Raw genomic sequence first — 27,595 nt, forward strand, 5'->3', positions numbered from 1 at the left:
GTTTAATTGACATATTTAGGAAGGAAACCTATTTTCATATAATCTCTCTCCTTCTAGCATATATTCTTAGAATAATCTTTATTTCTACAAAAAGCAAGTTTATCCTCTTTAGTTTCAAATCAAACTAAAGTTTGGGTTTTGGAAAGAAAGCATTTCAGAACAAAATGGTACGTCAAGAGAGAAAATCCCGTTATTTTTGTTGCTCTAAATCCATGCCTTCAACATGTTTAACCTGCATTTTCAGTTACTAACGAGAAAGGAAATTTATCTCAGAGAAAAATGACTGATAAAAGAGACTACCAGTTGCCAAAGAAAGCAATCTCTAGCGCAAATTGGAAAAGTGAATTTGATTAGGAAACTGAGCAAAAGGTAATTTAAATCCTAAGAAAATCTGCAGTGCTTTCAAATAAAGCCTCTCATTACTAAGAGTTACATTTCATAGAGGTGTAAACACATAAAAAGATGGAATTACCATCTCTGCAGAACAAGAAAACTAGGGGTAATGGCATCTAAGGTTTCTGTACTTTTCCAGTAATATTTGCGCTTGGCCTTTAATTTCAGGTAACTAGCACACTCATAAGAAATACCCACATATTACCACAAATAATATGCTACAAACTATTTATTTTTAGACTTAAGTCAAGGCAGATAAATTCTACTTAGAATATCTTGTGCCTAAGAAGACTATCTGAATTTCAGGACTGGAAACAAAAAGCTGACTGAGTACCTGTATTATATCATCAGAGTTAATGGTGAATAGCCACGGAACCTCTATCACTTTGAGAACATTGTTCAGAACAAAACCATTACTCATTTTTCACTTGCATTCCATGAATTCCCTGTCACTGCCTGTAATCTTACAGCATCTCATCACGTGAGGTCTTGAGAGACAAGAACTATGTCCTGGTGCTTATTTTAGCTTCTTAATCCCTAACAGTGACTTTCACAAAGTGTTCTTTAAAGGGACAGTAAGGTCAGAAACTACAAATCAAATAAATGGCTTTCATGAATAAAAATAAAGTACTACAGATCAAATATACCTATCAAGTACACATAAAACTGTGATTTTTGTACTGGATGTAGTGTGCAACCCCGCAAGCTGAAGTTATCCAAATATACAAAAATCCCCACTTTTTCTTCCCAAAGAATGAAATACGAAATACACATCAGAAATAGTACATTCTGTTAAGAAACACATACACCTAAAGTATACAACAATATTACACCACAGGTAAGGACACCAGTGCCTCTCAAATCACATTTAGTTTGATTGTGCTTGCATTAATATTTCCTCAAAACTTAAGTGCAGCAAGAAAGTTAGAAAGCGAATCCACAGGCGGAACATCGTGACCTGCTCAGCCTGCAGCGCGTGTGCTCCAGCAGGCGAGGATGTGAAGATACCGCTAACTTGCCTAACCTCTCACTGTTCAAACTAAAAGGGTGCCCACAAAAAAAAGCATTACTGGCTTCCTGCTCTGTAGTCCCAGTCCCAATCCACTGGGACTACACTGCATTTCTGAAATATAACACTGCAGAAATACTGCACACAGAGGTAACTAGCTTCTTGCTTTTGCACATCTGCTGCAACAGTGTTGTTATCTTAGAATTATTTGTGTTGAATAATTTTCCTAGGAAACACAGGTTTAGCTTACATGGTACATGGCAACCTTGCATAATCAACAGGCTCAGAGTTTATGCTCTTCTATTCAGCTTCCAGAAAGACAGCCTCTGCCAGTTACAAAAGGCAGGCTGTGCTTTTCTGGTAACCAAGACATTTTCCTTTTCAATGCTTTGCAAATTATGAAAAGTAGCAGCCAGACATACCATTTCAAATAAGTACAGAAGGAACAGCTATTGCTTCTTTTAAGAGGCACGATCCAACTTGTCACAGCAGTAGCAAAATAAAGACCCAACATGCAAACAAGGTGTGCATGTGTTGGGAGTAGAGAGATACCACAAGATCAGATGCACACGCACTATTGATATTTCTTTCAACTTTATCACAAGTATTTCTAGCACAACAGAATCACAGACAAACCAGGAAAAGCTTCAAGATTTAAGCAGGGGATAGAATATTACACAAAATATATCACGTACCAGAATTTTCACCCATGACAAACTGATCAAAACTGTACAGAAATCCCAGAACAAAGGCGGCAGCCTATTGCAAGAGTCAGTGATTTCTTTGAACATAGCTAGACAATTCCTTTCTGAATTATCTTTACTACCTTTGTTGCCCCAATTTTCTCAAAACTAAAGATACACAGGACCCATGTGACTCTCTGACTTGGATGTAGCGCTTACCAACTTGCAAGGTGATTGAGACAAAGTTATTCTCTTCCCATCCTCTAGGCTGTACACACTACTGATTTACAACAGATTGAAATACTCTGCTTTAACTCATGCAGGCTGACATTTCCTCTTTGCATTAGGAAGACTTACAGCTTTTTAAGATCAACCCTTCTTGATGGTCATCTGGACTTCTCACAGGACTTCAGCCACTTGAAATTAAGAGAAGCATAGTAATAGCACCAGTTCTGGTTACGCTATCAGACCCATCAAGGGCAGACTGCAGAGTTGTTAGGTTGCCAGCTGGCACTGTGCCTGAGGTCTCTGAAGTTCTGTGCAGGCCATTTGGATCTTCGCTAAAAGTCTTGACTAAAAAGCCAGAAAGCCAGTGCAAATAAACACTATTTAGCATTTGAATTTACCAACCTTATTTGAAGGCTTAGACAATCACCTTCTGTGTTATCAACACTGCTGCTTCACTGTCTTTGCAACAGCTTGCAACACAACAGAACCAAGAAGGGACAGGAAGAGCCTAAAAGTACTCCAGTCCTCTCTCATTATGGGCCTGTTTATTTTAAAATTGTGTAGTTTTTACCAGTTCAGATCTTTCTCCAACTGGAATTGACATGTAGCCTGATAGCAGTGGAAGAAGCAATGTCAGCAAGTTCAGCTGAAGGACAGAAATCACTCATGACCTAGGTTGCTGTGAGCATTATTCCTTCCAGGAAGACAGAGTGGATGAGGCCCTCTATAGACAGATAGGAGCAGCCTCTCGTTCACAAGCCCGGGTTCTCATGGGGGACTTCAGCCACCCCAATATCTGTTGAAGGGACAACACAGCAGGGCATAAGCAATCCGGGAGGTTCCTGGAATACATTGATGATAACTTCCTTCTCCAAGTGAAAGAGGAGCCAACAAGGAAAGGTGATATGCTGGACCTTGCTCTCACCAACAAGGAGGGGTTGGTGGGGAGTGTGAAGCTCAAGGGCAGCCTTGGCTGCAGTGACCACGAAATGGCGGAGTTCAAGATCCTTAAGGAACCGAGGAAGGCAGACAGCAAGCGCAGTACCCTGGGCTTCAGGACAGCAGGCTTTGGCCTCTTCAGGGATCTGCTTGATAGAGTACCATGGGACAAAGCCCTGGAGGGAAGATGGGCCCAAGGAAGCTGCTTAATATTCAAGGATCACCTCCTCCAAACTCAGGAGCGATGCATCCCAACAAAGAGGAAGTCAGGCAAAAACACCAGGAGGGCTGCATGGATGAGCAAGGAGCTCCTGGACAAACTCAAACACAAAAAGGAAGCCTACAGAGGGTGGAAGCAAGGACAGGTAGCCTGGGAGGAATACAGAGAAATTGTCTGAGCAGCCAGGGATCAGATTAGGAAAGCTAAAGCCTTGATAGAACTAAATCTGGCCAGGGACGTCAAGGGCAACAAGAAAAGCTTCTACAGGTACGTTGGTGATAAAAGGAAGACTAGGGAAAATGTGGGCCCTCTCTGGAAAGAAACGGGAGACCTGGTTACATGGGATATGGAGAAGGCTGAGGTACTCAATGACTTTTTTGCCTCAGTCTTCACTGCCAAGTGCTCAAGCCACACCGCAGAAGGCAGTTGGCAAAGTTGCAGAAGGCAAAGGCAGGGACTGGGAGAATGAAGAACTGCCCACTGTAGGAGAAGATAAGGTTCGAGACCATCTAAGTAACCTGACAGTGCACAAGTCTATAGGACCGCATGAGATGCATTCATGGGTCCTGAGGGAACTGGCGGATGAAGTTGCTAAGCCACCATCCATCATATTTGAGAAGTCATGGCAGTCTGGTGAAGTTCCCACTGACTGGAAAAGGGGAAACATAACCCCCATTTTTAAAAAGGGGAAAAAAGGAAGATGCTGGGAACTATAGGCCAGTCAGTCTCACCTCTGTGCCTGGCAAGATCACGGAGCAGATCCTCCTGGAAACTATGCTAAGGCACATGGAAAATAAGGAGGTGATTGGTGACAGCTAACATGGCTTCACTAAGGGCAAATCATGTCTGACAAATTTGGTGGCCTTCTACGACAGGGTTACAGTGTTGGTGGATAAGGGAAGAGCAACTGATGCCATCTACCTGGACTTGTGCAAAGCATTTGACACTATCCCGCACAACATCCTTGTCTCTAAACTGGAGAGGCATAGATTTGATGGATGGACCACGCAGTGGATAAGGAATTGGCTGGATGGTCACACTTGAAGAGTTGTGGTCAACAGCTCCATGTCCAAGTGGAGAGCAGTGATGAGTGGCATTCCTCAGGGGTCTGTATTGGGACCGGCACTGTTTAACATCTGTGCTGGCAACATGGACAGCGGGATTGAGTGCACCCTCAACAAGTTTGCTGACGACACCAAGCTGTGTGGTACGGTTGACATGCTGGAGGGAAGGGATGCCATCCAGAGGGACCTTGACAGGCTTGAGAGGTGGGCCCATGCGAACCTCATGAAGTTCAACAAGGCCAAGCGCAAGGTCCTGCACATAGGCCGGGGCAATCCCAAGGACAAATACAGACCAGGCAGAGAATAGATTGAGAGCAGCTCTGAGGAGAAGGACTTGGGGGTGTTGGTTAATAAGCTCAACATGACCCAACAATGTGCACTTGCAGCCCAGAAAGCCAACCGTCTCCTGGGCTGCTGTTGTGGTTTAGCCCCAGTGGGCAATTAAGTACCACACAGCCACTCACTCACCCTCTATGCCCCAGTGGGATGGGAGAGAGAATCAGAAGAGCAAAAGTAAGAAAACTCATGGGTTGACCTAAGAACAGTTTAATAATCGGAACAAAAAAAAAATTGTAATGAGAGAAGGAAAACAACAAGAGAGAGAGGAACAAAACCCAAGGGGGAAAAACCCAGTGACACAACCGCTCACCACACGCCAACTGACGCCCAGCCTGTCCCCGAGCAGCGACCACTATCCCCCAGCCAACTCTCCCCAGTTTATATACTGAGCACGATGTCATATGGTATGGAATAGCCCTTTGGCCAGTTTGGATCAACTCTCCTGGCTGTGCACCCTCCCAGCTTCTTGTGCACCTGGCAGAGCAGAGGAAGCTTAAAAGTCCTCAACTAGTGTAAACACCACCTAGCAACAGCCAAATCATCAGTGTGTTATCAATATTATTCTCATACTAAAATCCAAAACACAGCACTATACCAGCTACTAGGAAGAAAATTAACTCTATCCCAGCTGAAACCAGGACAGCTGCATCAAAAGAAGCATGACCAGCAGGTCAAGGGAGGTGATTCTCACCCTCTACTCTGCTCTTGTGAGACTCCACCTGGAGTACTGCATTCAGCTCTGGGGCCCCCAACATAAGAAGGACATGGACCTGTTGGAGCAAGTCCAGAGGAAGGCCACAAAGATGATCAGCAGGTGGAGCACCTCTCCTCTGAAGACAGGCTGAGAGAGTTGGGGTTGTTCAGCCTGCAGAAGAGAAGGCTCTGGGGAGACCTTATTGCAGCCTTCCAGTACTTAAAAGGAGGCTTATAAGAAAGATGGGGACAAATTTTTTAGCAGGTCCTGTTGCAATAGGACAAGGGGTAATGGTTTTAAACTGGAGGAGAGTAGATTTAGATTAGGAAGAAATTCTTCACTATGAGGGTGGTGAGGCACTGGAACAGGTTGCCCAGAGAAGTTGCGGATGCCCCATCCCTGAGAGTGTTCCAAGGCCAAGTTGGATGGGGCTTTGAGCAACCTGGTCTAGTGGAGAGTGTCGCTGACCACAGCAGGGGTTTGGAACTAGATGGTCTTTAAGGTCCCTTCCAACCCAAACCATTCTATTATTCTGTGATTCCAGTTTTTTTTTTTTTTCTGATTGCCAAGGGTGTGACTGAGAAGTTGTGAAAAAAAACAGCACAGGAGCAGAGGACAACAATCCAGCCAGATGGCATGCAAAGGCTCCTCCAACAGCTTGGCTCTGTGGGATGAAGCTTGCATGGAGGCTTCCACAAGGAAGAACTCAAGCCAGAGTCCTCCAAATCCAGATGCTGCAGCACATCAGATCACTCCTTGACACAGTACAGCAGTGGGCCAAGCAGGCAGATCTTAAAGTTCAGCAAGGAAGACTTTGATTCATGAACTTTGTGCAACAGGTACATCCTTGCAGAGAAAGATGCACAGGAGGGAGTAGAGCTTTTTCTACAGAGGGTCCAGATCAAGGGGCCTGCCCCAAACCTGACAGGAAGTCTCTCTCTGCTCTTAGCCAAGAAAAAATAGCTAAACTGCAAAGGAAAAATAAACCTAAAACAAGATTCAAAACTCTGTTTTAACATACACTTCGATTTTCAAACCACAGCTGGCCATTTATAAAGAAAAGCCCACACAACTCAACAAGGAATGTGGACAAGAAGCAGGATTTCATCTGACGTCCCTAGGTGGAGGGCACAGAGGGAGACCTAGGCTGGCCACAGAGCCCACTGTCATTGCTCACCTTTTAAATGTAGAGAGCAAAGACGGGGCATGCAGCATTCTTTTATAGAGCACAGGGCATGCACAGGCTGCTGAAAGTGGAGCTCACTGATAACTGCTCAAATGCATGCTCTATACAGAGGTAGCCTGTGACTGGCAAAGAATAATATGCTAAAAGGAACACTTCATAAGTGTGTCATTTGGAAAATTAAAGCACAAACAAAGCTACCACTTTAAAGTGATAACTACCACCTCCTCCCAACACTTAGTAATTTGTCAACATAACTTCAAGATAAAAATCACAGATTAGGAGATAGGATGATATATTACGTAGTTAAAAACCAAACCAAACAAAAAAAGTCAATCCTAAACCCCTAGCTGATTCTATAAGAACCAAATGCAACTTTAAGCTGAAATGTGATTTTTACATTAGTCATAATTAAAAATTAGTTCCTGAAGACTGATGGTACACAGATTTTTTTTCCCCCCACTCTGTTTGCCCCCAAATATACACCAATATTTACTTAAATTGGTCAGATCCTCAACTGGCATAAAAATAATCCTTGACTCCAGTGTAGTCACTGTTATACCATGCTGAGTTACACAAAATAAGGATTAGACTCATCACACCCATTACAAAGCTAAAGCTTTATCTGTGGTTTGATCTTCTTGGCAATTTAACCTCGACGCTCACTTCGTCATAGAATTAAAACCTGCATGTACACATGCATGAACTTGCTAGTGTAATAAGTGAAAAATATGTTGCTTTATTGAAACATTATGGCTGTAATTTTGAAGGCTGACATTACACAACAACAGTTCTGGTGCTTGCTGTGCCTCTGCTCCATGAAAGTGATCCATTTCATTTTTCTTACAGAATGAAGACAACAAACACTTTATTGATAAAAAGTGTTTCACCCTTTTGGATGGAGTGTCATCAATGTTTTCTCAGATGAAACATACCAAACAAGATAAACTACAGACAGTTTAATATGCCAAGCTTGCATTACAGCCAAGCTGTAATTGCTTTGGGAACCAAGATCAGAATCAGATTTAATGCAAGATCTTAAATGCACAAGCCTCCAACGTATCCTGAAAGTTAGAGTATTTCAGATCCTCATAGGGGTTATGACAGGAACTGAGAACTTGTGGTTAAAACCTGTACATTAAGGCATGCCTCTAGTACTTGAGCCAGCAGCTCTGATCTGGGCCGTTACTGCATGTATACTGGCACACCACCTCACTTCCCAGCTTCCCCCCAGCTGGGGGGAGGAGGCATTGATTCTGCATTCCCATATTTTCCCCTCAAAATGTACACTGATCATTCAAGTTTGACCAAATAGATTCTCTCTTTCAAACGTAACGCCCACAAAATGCAAAACACAGTTTTTCTTCAGGTGAAGAAGAAATTTTAAGTCAGCATATGTATTCTTGAAACAAGAGGTTTCAATTGATGCTACCTTCTCTAGTACAGTCCTGAGCTAGAGGAATACGGAAACAAGTTTTATTCATTTCTTTAGCCACTGTTCCTTTTAAACTATCTCCACACTGAAAGTTAAAAGCAACCCTCCTTTCAGAAAAAACAGCTGCACACTTCAAACATTTCATTTCACAGCTTTTTTCTGTCTTTTATCCCTACACAATCTGCCTACAAAACAGCTTCTTCTCTCCAAGTTACGCAGCGTGTGGAACAAAGCCAGCCTCGCAAGTACAATGGGTTTAACACACATACAGATCTGCAGCAGTCAGTGTTTTGAAATGCTCTTTTCAAACCCTTTGGGGAAATTAATTATTTAACAGCCATGTGTCAGAGATATTTGTCTCATATTTGAAGACTCCTCTCATCCTTCTTCCCCAAGGAATTTAGCAATGCTCCTACGTTTCAACAAAGCAGCAGTTCCTCGTGGCAACAGGACCAGTCGGTGCAGATAACAATCAAGCAGGCATTTCCTCCTGCTCCTCTGTCTACTCAGACTGCCCCCAAAGGCCAGCACTCGACTCCTTGTTGAAGACCTAATGAGGCACCGAAGAGAGCAGCAGGAATGACCTTCCAATTCTAATACCAGAATTCAGCAAAAGTGCCCTTCCAGACAAGTTGGTCCCACGGGTTTCTTCTACTAACATTTATTTTTCATAAGACATCCTACAAAAGTACCCACTGGCAACAGGCACTGCTCATATATGAGAGCAGACAACCTTCCTATCCTTTTTGTCTTCCCTGTTTAAAAATGTGATCATCATTACAGGATTTTTCTACAGCAACAAATCAATGACACAAGCTGGAAATAAAGGAGACACTCCAGCATCCTGACTCTTACTCTTTGTATGAAGGCCAGAGACAGAATTATCATTCCCACCCCATTTGGGACAAAGGATTCAACAGTATTTTCAACCTTCTCATATTGTTCACAGGAACCACTTTTGAAAAACAGTCCTGAAGATTACTATGGCATTCCAATATCCTAGCATATCACTGCTCTTAATAAAGGTCTATTTCTCATCTTTCCAACACAGAAATAGAACTTTTCAAGGACTTATTTACATGGCACATACATTGAGTAGCAGCACATATCAGGTCCTGTCTTTCCCATTAACTTTAAGTCACTAAGTCCAGTAGTGTAACCCACACAGCTTGGGATGCTCCTGGGGCATTGTTTGCCCTTCTGCTCACCTGCACTTGCATAATAGTCACTTATCAACCATCATTTGCTTTCCACATGAAGAAATCTATCACTTCTTATTCAGAAGAAAGTCCATAGCTCAAAGACTCATGGATCTGCCTTGGATTCCAGCCTTTCTAATTCTCACCTGAGGACTGCAGGCACCTACAGGAAGCTACAAGCTATCGCCATACAACTAAGGAAATTTAAATCACCTTTCAGGAAACCTTGAATTTTAGGCACGAATTAATGCAGATTTCTAGCACTGAGTCAGAGCCTACGAAGACACAAGGAAGACAAATTCCATGGTAAGCTTCAATCCAACCAGAAATTTTCAGAACTCTTAGCATTTAAAAAAATACTGAAAATAGGGTGTCATACTAAAAGGAAAGTGTACTATGGTCTCAATTTTAAACTCTAGATAGACTAAGAACATCTGGAAACTAAAGAGGTATGTCAGCTATTTTGCCTTGTGTATCTTCTTCCCTCTTTATGTGTACAAAAGGCAATACATGTTCAAATAATAAAACTTTGATATATTTTGGTGGGTAGGAAACCACTCATTGATAAAAATTCCACTGAGATCAGTTTGCATTCAATTTCTGAAAATATAACCCAATCCAGCCAATGAAAACACTTTTCTGAATACTGCATGGTTAACATTCCCCTCCCTATCTTTTGCCTTTGTACAAAGAATAGTATTACAAAAGCCTATCACATAGGCGCGACAGATAAATGGTTTGAGTTTGAAGGAAGTAACAGATTCTTTAGTTCTCTACAGCTAGTTTGCCAATATAGAGTCCTCAGCAAAATACAGGGTATTAGCACATTGCACATCTTTAGATGAGACACCATATGAGCTAGGGAAAAAACCTGGAAAGTGTCAGAGAATGGTATGAGTTTGCTTGCTTTAAGAAAAAAAAAATTTAAAAGTTCAATAAAAGACTCTCCACAGCATTCAAGGGTGGTACAGGGAAGGAGCTCCTTTACAGCAGCAGAGCTATATTAATAAGAGCCCCTGTCAAACGTCTCACAGCTGCAGATCTCCCACACTTTCCCAAAAACCAAGGGTAAGCTTCTTTAGAAGTGACAGCAAGAAACTAAGTCTGTACAATCACTCTCTATATTTCCTTACCTAACACAGGCAGCAGATACATTCATTCATCAAATCTTTTATTAGCAGTACATATTGGTTCCTGGATATTTTTTTTTTGTTTTAACAGAGCTATGTAAGTACCAACGAGCAGTAAGAAATTTATGTACAATGGAAAGACTCTCATGTATTAGGAAGCTCCCTGGGTTTTTTAAACTTTCAAAGAAAACCCCACAGTCAGAGATGCAATATACTGGAGATTCAATTTAGAAACACAGCTAAGTGAGCTGAAGAGTAATCAGACTGAAGTGTACTTCCCGCTTCTTTAACACCACAAGAGAAAGGAAATGTTAGTTATTGACACTGCAATGCAATTTGCTTAAGTACAGAAAAAGCAGAGATACGGAAAATACTAACAAAAATGGGCTAACAGAAGAGCAAAACAATCTACCCACAAACAATTGCGCCGTAATCTTATACCTCTATCCTTTTGTGGTTCCTTATTTTGTTTCAAACATTATTTCGGCAAGGACCAAAATGGGACTGGCAAAAGGGTAACTGCCTCCCCAAAACCAAGGAGATGAAAGAATTGTTTTGCACACATTTCCATTTGATTTCTTATCCAGAGTCAAAGGATTCCTCCTTCTGAACACAGTGTTGGAAGAAACATGTTTAAGCATAGACTACACCAAGATGGATGTAAAGGAAATTCATCAACGTACATTTAGATTACCCAGCGAGACCCTGCTACCCTGCAACAGTCTCTAAAGTGAGAAAACAACATAATCCTCAAGTAAGAAGCCTTAACCTGAAGGTTGCAAACGAGTCACAGGAAATAACCACCTAGCCGTAGAGGAGTACCAAGCGTGTGCACTCAGAAGCTCTTTCATCTCAAGTGTCACACTGAAGACCTCAAGTACCTGCTGAAAGGAAATACTGCTTCCTACCGGTTTGGAAATCCTCCTGCAGAAAGTTAGTCAGACACCAGATACTTTCACTGGACCAGCTGCTGAGATCCTCGCTGCAGGACGAGCCCAAAAACCTACTCCACAACAACTTGCTATGTGACTTTCATGCTTTTGGGAGAGGGAGAATCACTTAGGTATACACTTTCAGTGGTGAACATTGTTCAAAAGGGAGCAGGGGGGTAAAAGATGTAGCCAAACAATAGCAAATGAGGCAAGACACACTGCACCTCATTTGGATGTTACACCAGTAGACCTATCCCCTGACAAAACACAGGAGAATTCAAAATTCCCCCAGTAGTTCTGGCTATGGAGGTAGTGTTCTTTCCCAGACAGGGTTGGATTACTGCTAGTTTGTATTTGCTTGTAACTGGTGATGGTGACCAATGAGCTACGCTCTGCATCTTTGCAGGAAGGTTACATAGGCTCAAGAGGCTATCCTTCAGATTTGGTACCATTTTAGCAATTCAAATCAGCCCTATAGCTAAAATGGTGTTTCTACAAATATACAATGCCTCTCAAGAAGAATTTGATCCTCCGATTTTGATATTCACCCTTAATGAATAAACAACTGTAGCACCAAACTTGTACAAACATTAAAGTCTTCATGTTCTGTGCTATGACTTGGATCATTAGATACCATGTTCCCAGTTATGTGTGTCAGATGGAAGTACTTTCATACAAACACTCCAGATTTATCCCAGTTTAGGAATCTAGGAAGCTTGCTGGCCAGATCTAATGCTTAACAAGAGGTGCTAGAAACTTTGTGATGTGAGATGCCAGACACCAAACAGAATGTGGTTCACCTTCTATTGCTTCCCTGCCATCCCTCTCTCCAGTCTGCAGGCTATCACCATCACCCTTCTTCAGATCAGGAATCTGAGGCAAAGAAAAAAAAAAGGAAAATGAAGACAAGCAACTTCTACAAAGGCTCCAGAAACAGCAGAATAATATCAGTGACAGTGAAGATGCTCTTTTCATTAAAGATCACACTAAGTGCCTCTCTAGCTCTTCACCAGTCTTGGATAGAAAGCATCAGTATGAAAAGTTTTTTTCACATCCACTTTCCCAGAAAGCAGTCCCTTTCTCCTAAACAAAGAGCTGGTCACAACAGACCATATCCCTTTTAGGCTAAATTAGGAACTCTGCTAAAGGTCATGGACAGATGTCATTCAAGCACACCTGCATGAACAGAACAGCACTACACTCCCACAGCATGCCTGCAAATCAGCATACAGTGTTGGCTGATCCACTAAAGCTCACTGTCAATACCTGAACCACTATGAAAAATGGATAACAATGCCTGCAAGTGGCATAAAGTGAGAGGGACTGAAATGTTATTAGTTGATACAGCAAGCTAATGGTAGTAGGGAAAATATGGAGGCATTTGCTAGGCACTGCAGAGGACTTATTCACAGTGATGAATATAATTCAGTTAACATGATCTGGAAAAAAGGGAGTTCAAGCTGTGATGGATGCAGAGAACAAACATTATCTTACTCTATCAGCAAAATAATGGAGAACCTGCTGCAATGATTGGCTCCTTCAGTCTTTCCAAATTAATGTAGAAAAGTTCAAGGTTTGGTCTCAGTGCGGAACTGTACAGATAACCAGCAGCATTGCCACAAGTACATAACAGGTATAAAAGGGTATTAGGAAGCAGGCTGGAGGAAGGTGTTAACAGATTAGAGTAGATGACACTTTAGAGTAGATGATTTCTACTCTAACAGAACATCTACACTGTCAAAGCAAAGGAAACTAATGGGTTTTGAGGGCAAAAATTTCAGGGTGAGAGATCTACCTGGACCCTTTGGAAGGCTTCAAAAGGGAAATCAACCATAAGAGCAAATATTACCTACCAGCAGGAACTTGTGTATGCTCTATGTGGTCATGCACACACAAGCTTGGCGGGACAGTAATTCAGACAACTTGACAGTAGGATACTGGAGCACATGCCATCATAGGACAAGAGAATACTCAGCAACAAAGAAAAAACATTTCAAAATCACATCCACAAACAAAAATGATGTGATCTCCCCGCTACCCCTAAAATGGATCCTGACTGATTTTATGAATGGCATTATACAGCCTATCACTTGAAGGCTCAAGAGGTTCATATTTCAGTAGTATGGCATATATCCCTAAGTCTACTTTCTGCACCCCCTCCCCTAGAAGAAGACTCAGACCCCAGAATGAAGCAAGCAAGAGCTGGAAAACACACTAATACAGGCTGCAGTGTACTGCATAGCTTGAAACATTTAATCTACTGATCTCTCAGCATTATTTTGTGAAAAAATACTGATACATTTTGTTTACCAACAGACATGTTTTCAGGAGAGGTACAATCCAGAGAGCTCTTTGGAAGACTGCTGACTACTAGTATGTTTTGGGCAAACAAAAACAAAACCTTGATGTCATAAAATTTAGATACGCAGACTGTTTGAAATTGGAGCATAGTTTCACCCCACATTAAAGGAATTATTTTTTTTTAAACACTAAACGGCAATCTAGCTGTGGAAGCTAACAATATAGCGCTACAGAGTTCATAACTTTCATGTATTATTTTTAAATCAGAGGAATACCTCCTGCTGCCCCTACTTTGATGGCTTCAGTAAATCAGATACTACTTTCTCACATTCTATTGTCCTTGCTAGCAACAAAAGACAAGATCACTCCTGTCACTTTGCTCATTTTTCACTAGTTCTTTTCTATGATGCAGTGCTAAGCATGTTACTACATTACTTAGAAGGAAGGGAAGTTAGAGCAAGTTAGAAAATTAAATATTACCATATGACAACATATAGGTACACTCTGCTCCAAGCATATTTTATATTTAACAATCTGTCACACACAATATATCCCTATAAATTTAATTTTTGAGAGCAAAAGAATCCAAAGATTCAAGGATATTCATTCTAACAAAAGTAGATTTTAGAAAAACCTAATCATCTACCTTACTATACACTGCTCAACGATCAACACCAATGATTGGAACTTACAAGCAGGACACCCCCAGTCTGACATGTAAACCCCTACTTCAGATTTGCAGGGAACATGGGAAGAAACCTAAGACTACACTACAGAAAAGAGGTATGGCAATGGTTTGTCTAGAGATACCCAGGTAGCCCGAGCGACAATAAAATTGCCACAGCAGCATGGAGCTCAATGAAGACTGCTACAAACACCTCGCTGCCCAGGTAGGTACTTGGGCACCTGTGTACTCAGATCTCCATGCTACCATAACTATCCTGTCCTCAGCAGCAGAGTTCATCTAGATTAAAGCTAATATGGGCATTTCCTTAGTACACTCTATTTCTACAGTCATCCCCATGGCGAGGCTTGAGAGAAAACAAGAAGGCTAAGGGAACAGTCTACCTCTCCAAAGGTTCAAATCAACATTTTCTCGTTGCATAACTATCAAACCTGGCCTCCAATTTTCCCCTCAGTATTTGCTGCAAACTTTTCATAGTCTTTACCAGTGGCTTCATATGGATGTGGTGTGTGGAACCAAGATAACAAAGGCTTATGTGGACAAGAAGCACTTGAGAAAAAGTCATTTTGCACACATTACTCAAAACAACGTTGCAAACAGGCTAAGAAAGCAGTCCCAAGTGCCCTATGAAAGCTCTTTGCTACATCTACAATTGACAGTCATAACTCAGTTTGCTTTATAAATAAAACACTACAGGATTATATTGACACTGTGGCATACTTTGAACAGCAGCAGACTGCTTCCTCTGCAGTGTAAGATGGAGGGAGAGGGAAGTGGAGGAAGAAGAAAGCCCTGTCTCTCCGGGGCCCTCTTGCTTCCCAGCCCTTCCCACCTACTCAACTGCACCAGAGGAGAGGATTCTCCTCTCTGCCCCAGCACTACCTTGGTACAAACAACAAGCAAAAGGGCCAAGGGCTCCTCTGAACTCCAAGTGGGAAGCGGGTTGCATACAAGGAAACAAAATAATCTTGAGGATTAACATGGCCTCGATACTACCACAGAGCCTTATGTGGATGCCCAGTTCTCACATTGCAAAGTCTATAGTTGTACGTGGAAGGAATTAGCTTTACTGTCTCGTAACAGTCAGCCAAGATGATGAACTTGAAGCAGTTCTCAATTTCCTCTGGTTTTGTTTCTAGAAAGCTCAGTCATAAGAAGAGTCAGCTTCCATCTTGTTTTTTGCTGCAGTCAATGAGCAGGCATCAGGGTGCCTCTTTCCATGCAAAGAAGGGCCTTCCCCTCAGAGGGATTTACAAACTGCAGCCTACATAGTGTAACTTTACCCAGAGGTGTAATAACACCCTTTTCATAGCACAAGAATAGGTATTAGTACTACTGTAATTTATTTATGAAGGCAGATTAGAAGCTAAGTCAATTGTTTTTAAAGCCCTTATGCACCTGTCCACATGACTGTGCCATTGTTGGCAGGTCTTTTGTTTATGCAAAGTTCACCTGGTGCAGAGAATCAGCAGGAGGCCAGTTTGCCACTCACCCTGGGAGCACAAGGTGGATCTCAGCACAAGGAAAAGCTAATTTTTCCTGAACAGAGTAGCAGCAAGAGGACAAGTTATCAACCACTGCTCCACTCACAGGCAAAGACCTTCCTGAGTAAATACACCCAGCACCATTAAAGCAGCCATTTGTCCTGTATGTGTATGTCCCATTCTCATAGTCTTGGCACATGGCAAAGTTATGTCCCAAACAGCCCACAGGAGCCCAGCATGCTCTGCTCACCCTGGGGTAGCACTGCACCAGCCTACTAAGCACAAACTGGTTCATGAAGTACAAACCACTTTCCCGCTGCCCCAGCAAGCTCTGCAGCCATGTGCACACATACCCAAGACCACCTGTTCCCTCTATGTGTTCGGCTAGCTTTACAGACTAGTGTGGAAAAGCCGTGTGGACCCTTTGTGGTGGTTTGCTGTCGTCAAATAAGGGGGAGGAGGAAGATGTATTCCCACCTCTTCCAATTCAGGCACAAACAGCATCCATGTGAACTGTGATGTATTCCACACTAAGTGCTTCCTTCCTTGGCATACATCTTGGCTCTCAGTCTTCTGGAAAAAGAGACTAAGGACATGATGTCCCTAAATTATTTAAAAATAAAAAATAAGATTGATTGCTTGCCCAACCTTTGTTCTAATGCCATCTTCCAAGCACACTTATTTTTAAAATTTTTTATTGTTACCACCTTGTTGAGGTTTGCAGTGTTCAATTTCCTTATTAGTGAACCTAGAGGTTCACTCTGTGGAGTTCAGTATTAGGGGGAGTTTATAACGGTTGTTATTTTACAAGAGAGGGATTAACAGGCAGTTGAACCAGTCAGTGAATATATACTTGGAGCCAGAAAATATTTTCTGGAAGTTAGAAGCCCAAAGGCTTTGTGCTTTGTTTTGTTTGGGTTTTTTTGTTTTGTTTCTTTAAACTGAAAGCACAACAGAGGGTGTGTAACCCTTACTAGTCTTTTAGCTCATTTCAAGACCAACACAGACAAAAGTCTATTCTTTTCAAGTTGAATGTCCACTCTCTGCAGCTAACATTCTTCAGTAAAGGTTGAGACATACAGAGGAAGGAGGACTAGAACTAACCATTACCTTGTAGATATTTGTCAAATGGAATAATGGGATCAAACAGGAAGAGTTTATTCATAGTAAAACATGAAAAGTATCTTGGAGATATAAGAGCAACCCAAACTGCAATCTGGTGAATGGCTAATGCCCTTTTGGGGAGCAGGAGACTCGAGCTGAACAAGGCTTCCAATCTGCAATTAAAGAACATTTACCCAATTCAAATTTCATAAAAAGCCATGACAGAAAAATTGGCAGTTTATCAGAACCAATATTTTTCGATTTGCAACACTGTCATTAGAAAGTTCTCCCCAATGCTAGTACATAATGAAGCAGGTCAGTAGAGAAGCTAAACTCACCCTATCTGACCTACCCAGGATTCACAATTAGTTTGAAGAAAGACAACAACTTCTCAACACCAATTATTGAAGGTAACTTGGTGTGTGCCATTACACCTGCTCTGTTCCATTGAAAGCAAGTTGTTGCTCTAGTTAATCCTCTCCACTGTAAATTCAAACTGGAAACCAGGTTTCTACCTCTTCTCTAACTTGCATTGATGAAGAAAAGTTTGAAGTCTATGGCTTTAGCCTGCTGGGTTGTCAGTAGTTACAGTGAGAAGCTGTACTGCTGTTGCCATACTCACAGTAGAGAAGTAGCAGCTCTACCAGTAGGAACAGCTACATGGCCTCAACTACCACAACACAATTACTCCATACAGCCATTTTATGGTATGAAGCTGGTGAAGAGTCTAGAGCACAAGTCTGAGGGGAGACCTTATCGCCCTCTACAACTACCTGAAAGGGGGTTGCAGTGAGGTGGGGGTCAGTCTCTTTTCTCAAGTAAGAAGGGATAGGATGAGAGGAATGGCCTCAAGTTGCACCAGGGGAGGTTTAGGTTGGATATTAGGAAAAATTTCTTCACTGAAAGGGTTATCAAGCACTGGAACAGGCTGCCCAGGGAAGTGGTTGAGTCACCATCCCTGGAGGTATTTAAAAGATGTTTGGATGAGGTGCTTAGGGACATGGTTTAGTGGTCAACTTGGCAGTGTTAGGTTTATGGTTGGACTCAATGACTGCAAGGGTCTTTTCTGACCTAAATGATTCTATGAATACTTTTACTTGAGCTAGTCTGGCTTGATTCACGTGAACAGATAAGCACCCCCAACTCAAGCTAGACTACTGAAGTGAGGACAAGTCATTAATCACAACAGCAGTTTAGCTTCCCATATGCAGTATGACAGCAGACATTGCACATAGAGAAGTGAGAATATTATGTTCTTATACTGGAAAGGACATAGGAAGAAAAAGGGTAGAAGAAAACTCCACCACTACTTGAAATACAAAAAAACCTTTCCCAAAGAGCATAGTGTCAAAGATGAAACACTCTCCCCTGATTTTATGGAATCATTTATCTCTACCTTTGACATCAAATGGAAACTGACTGAACTTGCAAGATCTAAAGGCAGATGCTGCTTTCACTCCCTTCTTAAGTTAAGCCATGCCTGCTCTATTTCACTCTTTGGTTGACTTGGTGACTCAGGCTGTAACAGCCACTCAAAGCAACATGGTGCTTGTCACCATTGCAAAGCACTCTTTACATTCCCCAAGGCTAAGGTCCATTGTCTCAAACTGTAGGCTGTTTCCATGACTGTCATCAGACCCATACAGACCCAACTTAAGTTATTTATTAGTCAGCACACCAATGGCCCCCAAAAAGCATTATCTTACACATATACTACTACAAAACAACATCCATTTTGATTAATTGGTCTACTGCATTCTTCAGTTCTTCCAAATACTTTTAATTAACAGTTTTTTCCCCTTTTCAAATATCACTCAGATAAGGGTAATCCACATCAAATGCTAGCTTGCTCTGTTGTAAAGCTAAAATAACTGTCTTTAACATAGAGATAAGTTTGCTCTGAGCATGATTGGGCAAAAAAATCTCACAACACATCCTTTTCCAGTGGCGTCAACACTGAAGACTAGATCAGCAACCCTGAGTATAAAGCCATCTGCCCAACCAAGGACAAGCATGCAGTATTACTCGCTCTTACACTGTGACCAGCCCCCAGTACAGATGAGACTAGACTGAAGGCAGCTAAAGGATTCAGTCTGGAGAGTCTAGAGTAGCTGATGTCTCTGCACTAAGTAGCCAAAGGCAAGAATAGGGCAGAAGGCACTGCATGAAAAATAATAATAATATACCTATATATACCTGTGTACAGCTGTACAGTATATTCTACATTCCACAGCTTCAAACATATCCCATGTTACCAGGCAAAAGGTAAAAACCTGGCCACGTTCATGCCACTGTTTGTACATACAAATGAGTAGTACTTGCAAACTCACTAGTTCAGGGATACACAGACAGCAAAAATGAAATCCTTCCGCAGGAACGTCCTCTCTTTATTACAGAAATAATAAACCAGCACCCCCAATTTATTTCAGCTTATACATGCTGATGCAGCTTTAAAATTTAAGTCAAAAGTATGTTTAAAAAAATGCTTTGAATAGTTGCACATCAGAGTCACTGATGAGAGATAAATAATCCCTAGTGCCCTCCAATTTGAGGCATGTGGCAGATTTCTCCCTCAAGCAGTTCATTATGAATACTAACAATGCTTTCCCTTTTCAGGTTCCTAGTAGCAGAACAGGTGACCTGAAAGAAACCATTTTGCTGTATTTCTGCAACACAATTCTTAAACGCTGTGTTGGAGGGCTGTTTTCCCTGGTATGAAACCATCCATAACTCACTTAGCATTGACAGTGACATCACACCTGAATAACCTTTAGGGAGCCTCAAAAGGCATGCACTTTGCAACAGTTTCATTTTTAGAAAGTACTTTTGAGTTTCAGAAAGTCCCAGGGAAATCTCTCTGGAAGAGACACATTTAACAGCACACTCCCAGCTACTGAACACAGCCACATTATCATATTTTTTAACAGCTTCTGTGGAGAATGCTCTCTGCTGTAAATTGAGAGCAATTATGTGGAAGTCAGAAGTTGCACTGCAATAAATCAGTGCTGAAACTGCAGTCATAGCTCTCTAAAAACAAATATATCAGCAGACTGACAATATTGAGAAAACTACACATGCTCCGATAATCCACTGTTGACAAGTGGAGATTCTACCAACCTCCTACTAACAAAGAATAAATTAATGGATACAGGTCTCATTCATTCCACTGGAATTACCTGTTTAGTCAAGTGTCAGTGAATTGTCACATTTCCCAGCAGTTAAAGATCTGGTCTTTCTACAAGTAATATCCTGAGCTTATGCTCCCATCTCCCCCAGAAAATACAAATAATTGCAACCCCCGCTTCTTTCAATGCTTACAGGCTACCTGCTATATTCTATACGCATTATAACTATATACGTATACTGAATACATACAGATGCAGCTTAAGGTCTGAAATACCTATTCAAAGAAACAACAGTTTACAACTGGCTTAAGAATGGAATGGCACATAGTCAAAGATTTTCCCCTTTTTTGCTGTTATTTCCCAGTCCTGAACAGTATTCACACATGAAACACTTAAACCAAGATCATAAAATGATAAAAAGACTGAACGCATTATTGGAAGTGATTTGTTAACACTGTAAGCCTACAGATAATGCATCTCAGCAAGTTCAGCTATTATTTGGTCAATATTTCTCATTTAGCTTAATGGAACGTGATGGATAGCCAAATGAGAGGCATTCTTTCTTCAACATCGTGAGTCAAGCAAGTATCCCAATATAAAAGAGCAAAACATTTCAGCAGAACAGGACATTTCAACAAAGCATATATCTCTTCACATAAATGCAAGTGCTGTAGGAAGCAATAATGACCTTTATATAGGTTACTTTGAAATCTGTTTCAGAACATTTCTACCAGTTCCCTCAAGACAAAATATGAAAATATTAAAAAAAAAAAGAAATCTTACGGCTTGAAATGCAGTAAGCCAGCCTGCAGTTGATTCTTCTGAATAGTTGCTTGTTGATTGGCCAAAGTATAAGTGTAAAGAGTTGAACGAAGTTAATGATCAGTCCTGACACTATAAATATGTAGCAGATCAGAAGGTGGCAAATGAATTGAGACTTCAGAAAGCCAACGATGTCCATGATTTGCTGAGAAAGCAAGAGGGTACCGTCAGACCCAAAATTCAGAAGACAACCTGCAAAAACAAACAGTATTTGCGGTTACAAAGTGCATTTATTTCTATAAACAGACTGTTAATACAGACTTCCCATTTTAGACTCAAATACACTAAAATGAAAGTTAATTCTATTGTAAGAAAAGGCCTGATTACAATATTTGCAAAAGTAAGCATAGAAAGAGAATACCATATTTCTGAATCAATTTACATTTGGCTTTGGAAACAAATTTTCACATTTCAGCCCTAATTCTGCAAAACCCATGAGCATATGACTCCATTCCATGGACTACAATACTCCTCTATCAGGTCTTTATTGATAAAATGAGCAAAATAATCCACGTATATTTTGATTTGAATTGTCTCTACTTCATAAGGCATACACTGTGGCCTCTGCTATCTTCAAGAGCAGCTCCAAAGTGAACACAAGCTTTAGAGCTTTATGTTAGAAGTTGTGCCTTCCTCTAGAGGAAGGCGGTCCTCTAGAGGAAGGCACAACTATGCCAGCCATGCTCCCAAGCTAAGAGGTAGCAGCAGCCCCTTAATTCTAGCTTTATTGGCTTGTTCCCGTGTCACATTCAAATATCAGTTGATTTTGGCAACAGAATAAAAGCTTGGCTATGCACAGTACACACAATTTGTTCAATTACTCCTAGACACTGTAATTCTGTCAGTTATACTCCATAAGCCAAGAAAGGAAACATCAATAACAGTCCTAAACCATGACCCAGCAGTGTTTCCAGAAAAAAAAAATCCACTCTTAGGTTACCTAAGAGATGTTTGTATAATGTTGGAAAGGACCAGTCCAACCTTAGCAGCTGAGCATTCAGAGGAAGCATCCTCTGCCAAGTATTCTGGCCTACCAAATACCGTATTGACCTCCCCCACCATCACCAACACCAACGCTAGTCTCATTTGTTAGGAGAAAAAAAATATGAAGACATGATCTCTCAGTAAACAACACCCCAGTATTTTGAATACAGTTAAGCAGGAGGTGGTGCCACCCTGTTCATCCCTACACTGTTTCTCCCTCTGAAGCACAGAAGAGTTTGCCCAGGGAGGAAGCCCTGAGACGGTATTTCTGAATGTGCCAGTCATAGCCAATAACAAAACGGCAGCTGTCAGCATCCCAGGGAATTAACTGATGAAAAAAATGTTTATGTCTATCCTTTTAGTTTATATGAGACCCCATTATGTGAGGCACTGAGTGTAGATCAGTGTCCTGAAACATTTGTTTTACTGCCCTTGCTGACTATGCTTACCACAGCAAAGAGCACACACAAGAATTGCTGCAAAGCAATAGGAAGTTATTTAGCCAGGTTTTCAACCACAACGAAGATGAAGAAAAGTTTAAGAAAGAGAATCTGTATTGTATAATTTATATAAAGAATTTATAGCAGTCCCAAGCCTATTATTAGCAGACAAAATGTGTCCTTTGTGTATCACAGACTTTGTTCCCTTTATCTTGCTGTACTATTCAGTACCAAAGCAGACACCATCTGTAGCTCAGAATGGCAGAACAGGCCTCTGTTCATTGTAGTAACTACTGTCATGATACTTGCAAAAAGCTTTTCCAGCTTTAACCAACCATTCTATTAAAGATACGTTTCTGAGGGTGGCAGACAATTTATTAGCATGGGCTTTGACCAAAGGCTTTGTTTTTGTTGAAGGCTAAGTAGAATGAGAAATGTTGCCTAGTAGGAACCATTGCAATGATTTGTACCCCAGCCCCTCCACCGCACACTCTGAAGATAGAGCCAAACACTTAAAAAAAAAGAAAACCCAGGTTTTGAATAAATTCACAGTGAAAGATACAAGATTCCACTTCCCTAATTCAGACTACTGTACTTCAAATAGCAGGATTAGATCACTTCTTTAAAAGTCAGAATGGAAGCAGCCAGTTACTTACAAGTGGATGGTTTAAGAGACTGTGCAGTGCCTGAAACCCTGATGACTGGGTTCACCCTACCATCCTTGGCTAAAACTGATCAAAAGTTTTTTGTGCTAGCTGGCCTGTTTAATTCCATCCCACAGAATCACTCTAATCTAATGTAATTCCCAGAGATTAGTAAAACCAAAAACCAAAAAATCCATATATGAAATAAGATTAAATTTACAACTTAAACTTAAGATTAAACTTGTCTACTTACAGTGGTGACCTGAAAATTCACTATCCGATATAATCAACAGAAGTCTAGTGTAGTAAGTAGTTGATCGACAGACTTTGTGACAAGGAAGAATTCACCAGAACCAATTTGGGTTCTTTCATTGTAATAGTAGTAAAACTGCATTAAAATGTTGACTTCATACTGGGTCTTTAAAACAAAACTTTACAGAATTAAAATAAACAAAGATGAGATGACCCTGATAAAACATAATTACTGTCTTACAATTTTATGAAGCCACAATGGAATGTTTGAAAGTCATTTATTCCTTGTTTTCGTACTTCAGTCATCAAATTCCAATTTTGTAAAGCTTCTAAGACATGTTTTAAAGGTAAACTAAATCGACTTAAGCAGTACCACTGAAATGCATCTAACCTAACTTGCTTGTAAAAGGAACAAGAAATTAGAGCCACTGCTTAAATTTTGCTTTTCTGAAAAGTAGGGAGACTAGAGAGATTAATTTCCTCTTCTGATTAAGTGTAAGCTGTTTTCCCTACAAAATTTGCAACCCAAACATTGTATACAGAGTGCTAGCTAAGTGTTCCATTTCTCAGGCATAAGCTCATTCTTAGAAGATTTTTTTTAAGATTATACTTTTTGGACTGTTTTCATTACCCAGACTCCCAGAAATACAGTTTATTCTTGGTACAAGCAACAAAAAAAAGTAGAAATTTATTTTCAAGAATCAATTCTGAGCTTATGAAAGATGTCTAGAAGCTTGCTTTTTAAGAGTTCATAGGAACTTCTTCCGCTTGCTCTTTGTCTTACTAAAGTTCCTCATGGGTAACATCAACAGAACACCAGTTTAAGTGATAAAGAATCAGGTCTTTAATTCTTAATCCATGATGCTGGTTTAATAAATTACACTGATTTCCTTACAGATAATGACTGAAAATTACAGCAATCTTTCTAAAACAAAAGGGCCAATCAATGCATTTTCTCAGAAGCTATTAAGATTGGAGAGCTGCCAAGAAGCTCTCTTTTATCACACACCCCTTAAAACAAATTAGGAGAAAATGGCCAGAGCATCAAAACCAGATAGGGACATTCTTTAATAACAGTTTTCCTTTGGACAGAAAACAAACGACTCAAACCTCAAATGTCTGTCTAGGGAGCAAGTCAACAAGCACCATGTGACTAAGAGATTACAGGATCAGGTTTAAAAGCAAATTCCACAACTATTCATTCTACCTCTTTCCCCCCCAGGTTTCATCTTCAGCAAGATCCACTGTGTTTTCTACTTCAACTACTCTCAGCATTTCCCTCTGCTTAGGATAACTGACCAGGAAGACATAGAAGAAAAGGCAATGTTGCACCAGTGATATGCAAGGTGAACAATTCTCTTCTGGCAGAGTCTGTGGCCAATTAACAATGCTATTTCATACAAAGTCTGTAAGAGTTTCGAGACTACAACTAGTGATCTCTTAAAGAACTCAACTGTTTGCACTTCTACAGAAAGCACAAGAAGGAAGCAAAGAACTCTCACCCACCTTGTCCAAAGTTTATGTAGTAAACAGAGCCCTTGGAGTGCAGAAAGCATCATGGTACCTACCTGACAGCACGTGGTCTGAGCTAATATTGTCCATACTTACAAATGGATGCAAGATAACACTATACCCAGTTATTTTCAGAACATCATGTTTCAAGCTTGTGCACAGGTTTTCACTTATGTCTACTCTTTGATAAAGTCCTTAAGTGCTTTGCTGCAGGTTAAGAACAACCAAGCATATGATGATGACGATGCCCATTCTTTCATTTTCTCATCTAAACCAGATTCTTGGATGGATGAGTTACAGAGACCAGAACTATGAAAATACGTGCAAGTCAGATTACAGCAGTTTCAGTAGTGCCACTAAGTGAATTTCAGTTGCCATCAGAACAGCACAGATAGCAGCACTGTATTTCATATCAGAGTCCCTTTTAACAATGCTTCTGTATATGAAATATAAGCAAGGCAAGTCACAGGAAGCCCTTGTGCTCTTCTGTCAGTGAGCATCAAAAGTTAACAGAAGTGAGGTGGTGTCCATGTATGTATTCGCCTTCAAGGAGAATACATCTGTACATACAAAAAGAAAACCCAAGTCTGGAAGAAGAATTATCCATCTATTTGCCTCATGCTTAATTAGGGTTTGAATCACTTCCCATCTCCTCCAAAGGCAACTACTAGAGCATTACCTCCTGTGTTGGGTTTACGTCGCATGGTTTTGGTAGTGGGGGGAGCTGCAGGGATGGCTTCTGTGAGAAGACACCAGGAGCTACCCCCCAATGTCAGAGTCAGTTCCAGAAGGGACTCAATACAGGCCAAAGCTGAACCCATCAGCAACGCTGGTGACACCTCTGTGATAACACATTTAAGAAAGGGTAAAAAATGCTGCACAGCAGATGCGAGTGAGGAGTGAGAAAAACGCGAGAGAAACAGCCCTGCAGACACCAAGGTCAGTGAAGAAGGAGAGGGAGGAGGTGCTCCAGGCACCGGAGCAGATATTCTCCTGCAGACCGTGGTGAAGACTACGTGAAGTAGGTTGTCCCACTGCAGCCCATGGAGGAGAGCCCACTCAGGAGCAGCTTTTCTGGCAGGAACTGCAGCCCATGGGGGACCCAGGCTGGAGCAGTCTGTTCCTGAAGGACCATACCCTGTGGGAGGGACCCCAGCAGGAGCAGTGGAACAGCATGAGGAAGAAAGAGCAGCAGAGACGAACTGTTACAGACCGACTGCAATCCCTATTCCCATTCCCCCGCACAGCTCAGGGTGTGGCAGGGGTGTGTGTAGAAGAGTCAGGAGTCAAGTTGAGCCTGGGAAGAAGAAAGGGCTGGGGGGGGGGGGGGTAGTTTTAGTTTTGTCTCTGTTTTTCACTGCCCTCTCTGTTATCAATTGGCTATAAATTAAATTAATCTTCCCCAAGTGGAGTCTGTTTTGCCCATGATGGTAGCTGCTGAGTGATCTCCCCATCCTTATCTCAACCCATGAGCTTTTTCATCTTATTTTCTTCCCCTCTCCTACTGAGGAAGGGGATTGAAGGAGAGGTTTGATGTACACCTGGCAGCCAGCCAAGGTCAACCCACCACACCTCCTCAGAAAAGTCCCAAATCAGGGAAGAATCTGAGCATATCTTAAGTCCTTCCCCCAAAGTTAAGGGAACTTAAAAGAATGTTTTTAGGTTTTCCTGAGGAGTCACGCATTCCTGAACTGCGTATTTTGTAACACACACCGCTACAAAGGAGAGGTCAGTTTGGCCGTTTCAAATGCTGAAGAATGAATACCATCTACCAGCAAGTTTTAGGATTTCCATTCTATAGACTCGCTATAAAACTGAATTATTTATTTTCTATTGAGCAGAGATAATTAGCATAACAGAGTATAAACTGAAGAAACAAAAGTAACCCAGAAGTTTTTGAAATGGTTACCATCTAATAATGCTTTCCCCTTCCCCTTTTATATTTTCTTCCTGCTGTGATCTAATGTAGAGCAAGACAGCTACACAAACTGCATGCCTGCCAGGATGCAGCTTCTCTATCCGTGTATGCATACTCTCTGGTGGTAAAATGCACAGCATAGCTGCTGTTAGTCCTGACAGCCTCAATGCTTGTCCCCTTACCACATAGACAGTGTTTATACGGCGAGGCAAGGTGGATGATGGCACAGTGGGAGAGGCACGCGTAGTCTGGGAAGGAGAAGGAAAGATGGGGAGCCGCTGCCCAAGTTCTGGTGAAAAGCAGTTCAGTCTTGCTCCTTCTTCCAGGAGCATGAAATATTCAGGGAGGAGGGAGTTGAACAAGGAAGCCGTAGGGAGCTGGGCTTAAAGACAAGGCAATACAGAACTCCTGGAGGTGCAGTGTTTAGGGACTGCAGGGCTTGATGCTGAGGGAGACATTTATCTGAAGAGGGTAAACCCCTTAAAGTTAAGCACTTCTGTTCCAAGCTCCTGCAGAGATCCTCAAAAAATAACTTCTCCCTGACATATCTTGGGTGCAGAACATCAAGTTCACAAAAATAGCAGTGGAAAGCAAGTTGCTTCTTTCCAGCATGCCAAGTGTTGCTCTTCAACTGTTCCCACCCAAGTTTCTGTATTTTAATACATTCACATATATATGTATTTCTCCAAAGCACAATTATCTACAGTTTGCTTGGGAAAAATAAAATGAAGAGCTGCATTAAGATATTTAAGACCTGGAGGAGTCTATCAGAGTTCAGCCCCAGAGTTCAGTTCTGGGGACCACAGAGTCCCTCTGTTTCCTCTTTTACTTTATCTGGGTCCATTAATCTAACAAGTTACGTCCACCACCACCAAG

General features: G+C 41.4%; 1 protein-coding gene across 2 annotated transcripts in view; it reads right to left on the reverse strand.

Moving 5' to 3' along the window:
- The window catches only part of AGPAT4 (1-acylglycerol-3-phosphate O-acyltransferase 4), an 87,015-nt gene that overhangs the window by 50,469 nt on the left and 8,951 nt on the right, over positions 1-27,595 (reverse strand). The window contains exons 1-2 of one of the 2 annotated variants that reach the window (XM_075499096.1): positions 20,931-21,069; positions 12,249-12,321 (exon numbers count right to left, since the gene is read on the reverse strand). Coding sequence is in view for 1 of the 2 variants with exons in the window: in XM_075499095.1 (XP_075355210.1) it covers positions 20,931-21,108 (178 nt within the window). In the remaining variant the exon portion in view is untranslated. Of the gene's footprint in view, positions 1-12,248; positions 12,322-20,930; positions 21,162-27,595 lie in introns of those variants that run through there. The other variant, XM_075499095.1, reaches the window with a different exon arrangement.

The sequence above is a fragment of the Mycteria americana genome, chromosome 3, assembly GCF_035582795.1.
Source record: "Mycteria americana isolate JAX WOST 10 ecotype Jacksonville Zoo and Gardens chromosome 3, USCA_MyAme_1.0, whole genome shotgun sequence".
NCBI classification, from domain to species: Eukaryota; Metazoa; Chordata; class Aves; order Ciconiiformes; family Ciconiidae; genus Mycteria; species Mycteria americana.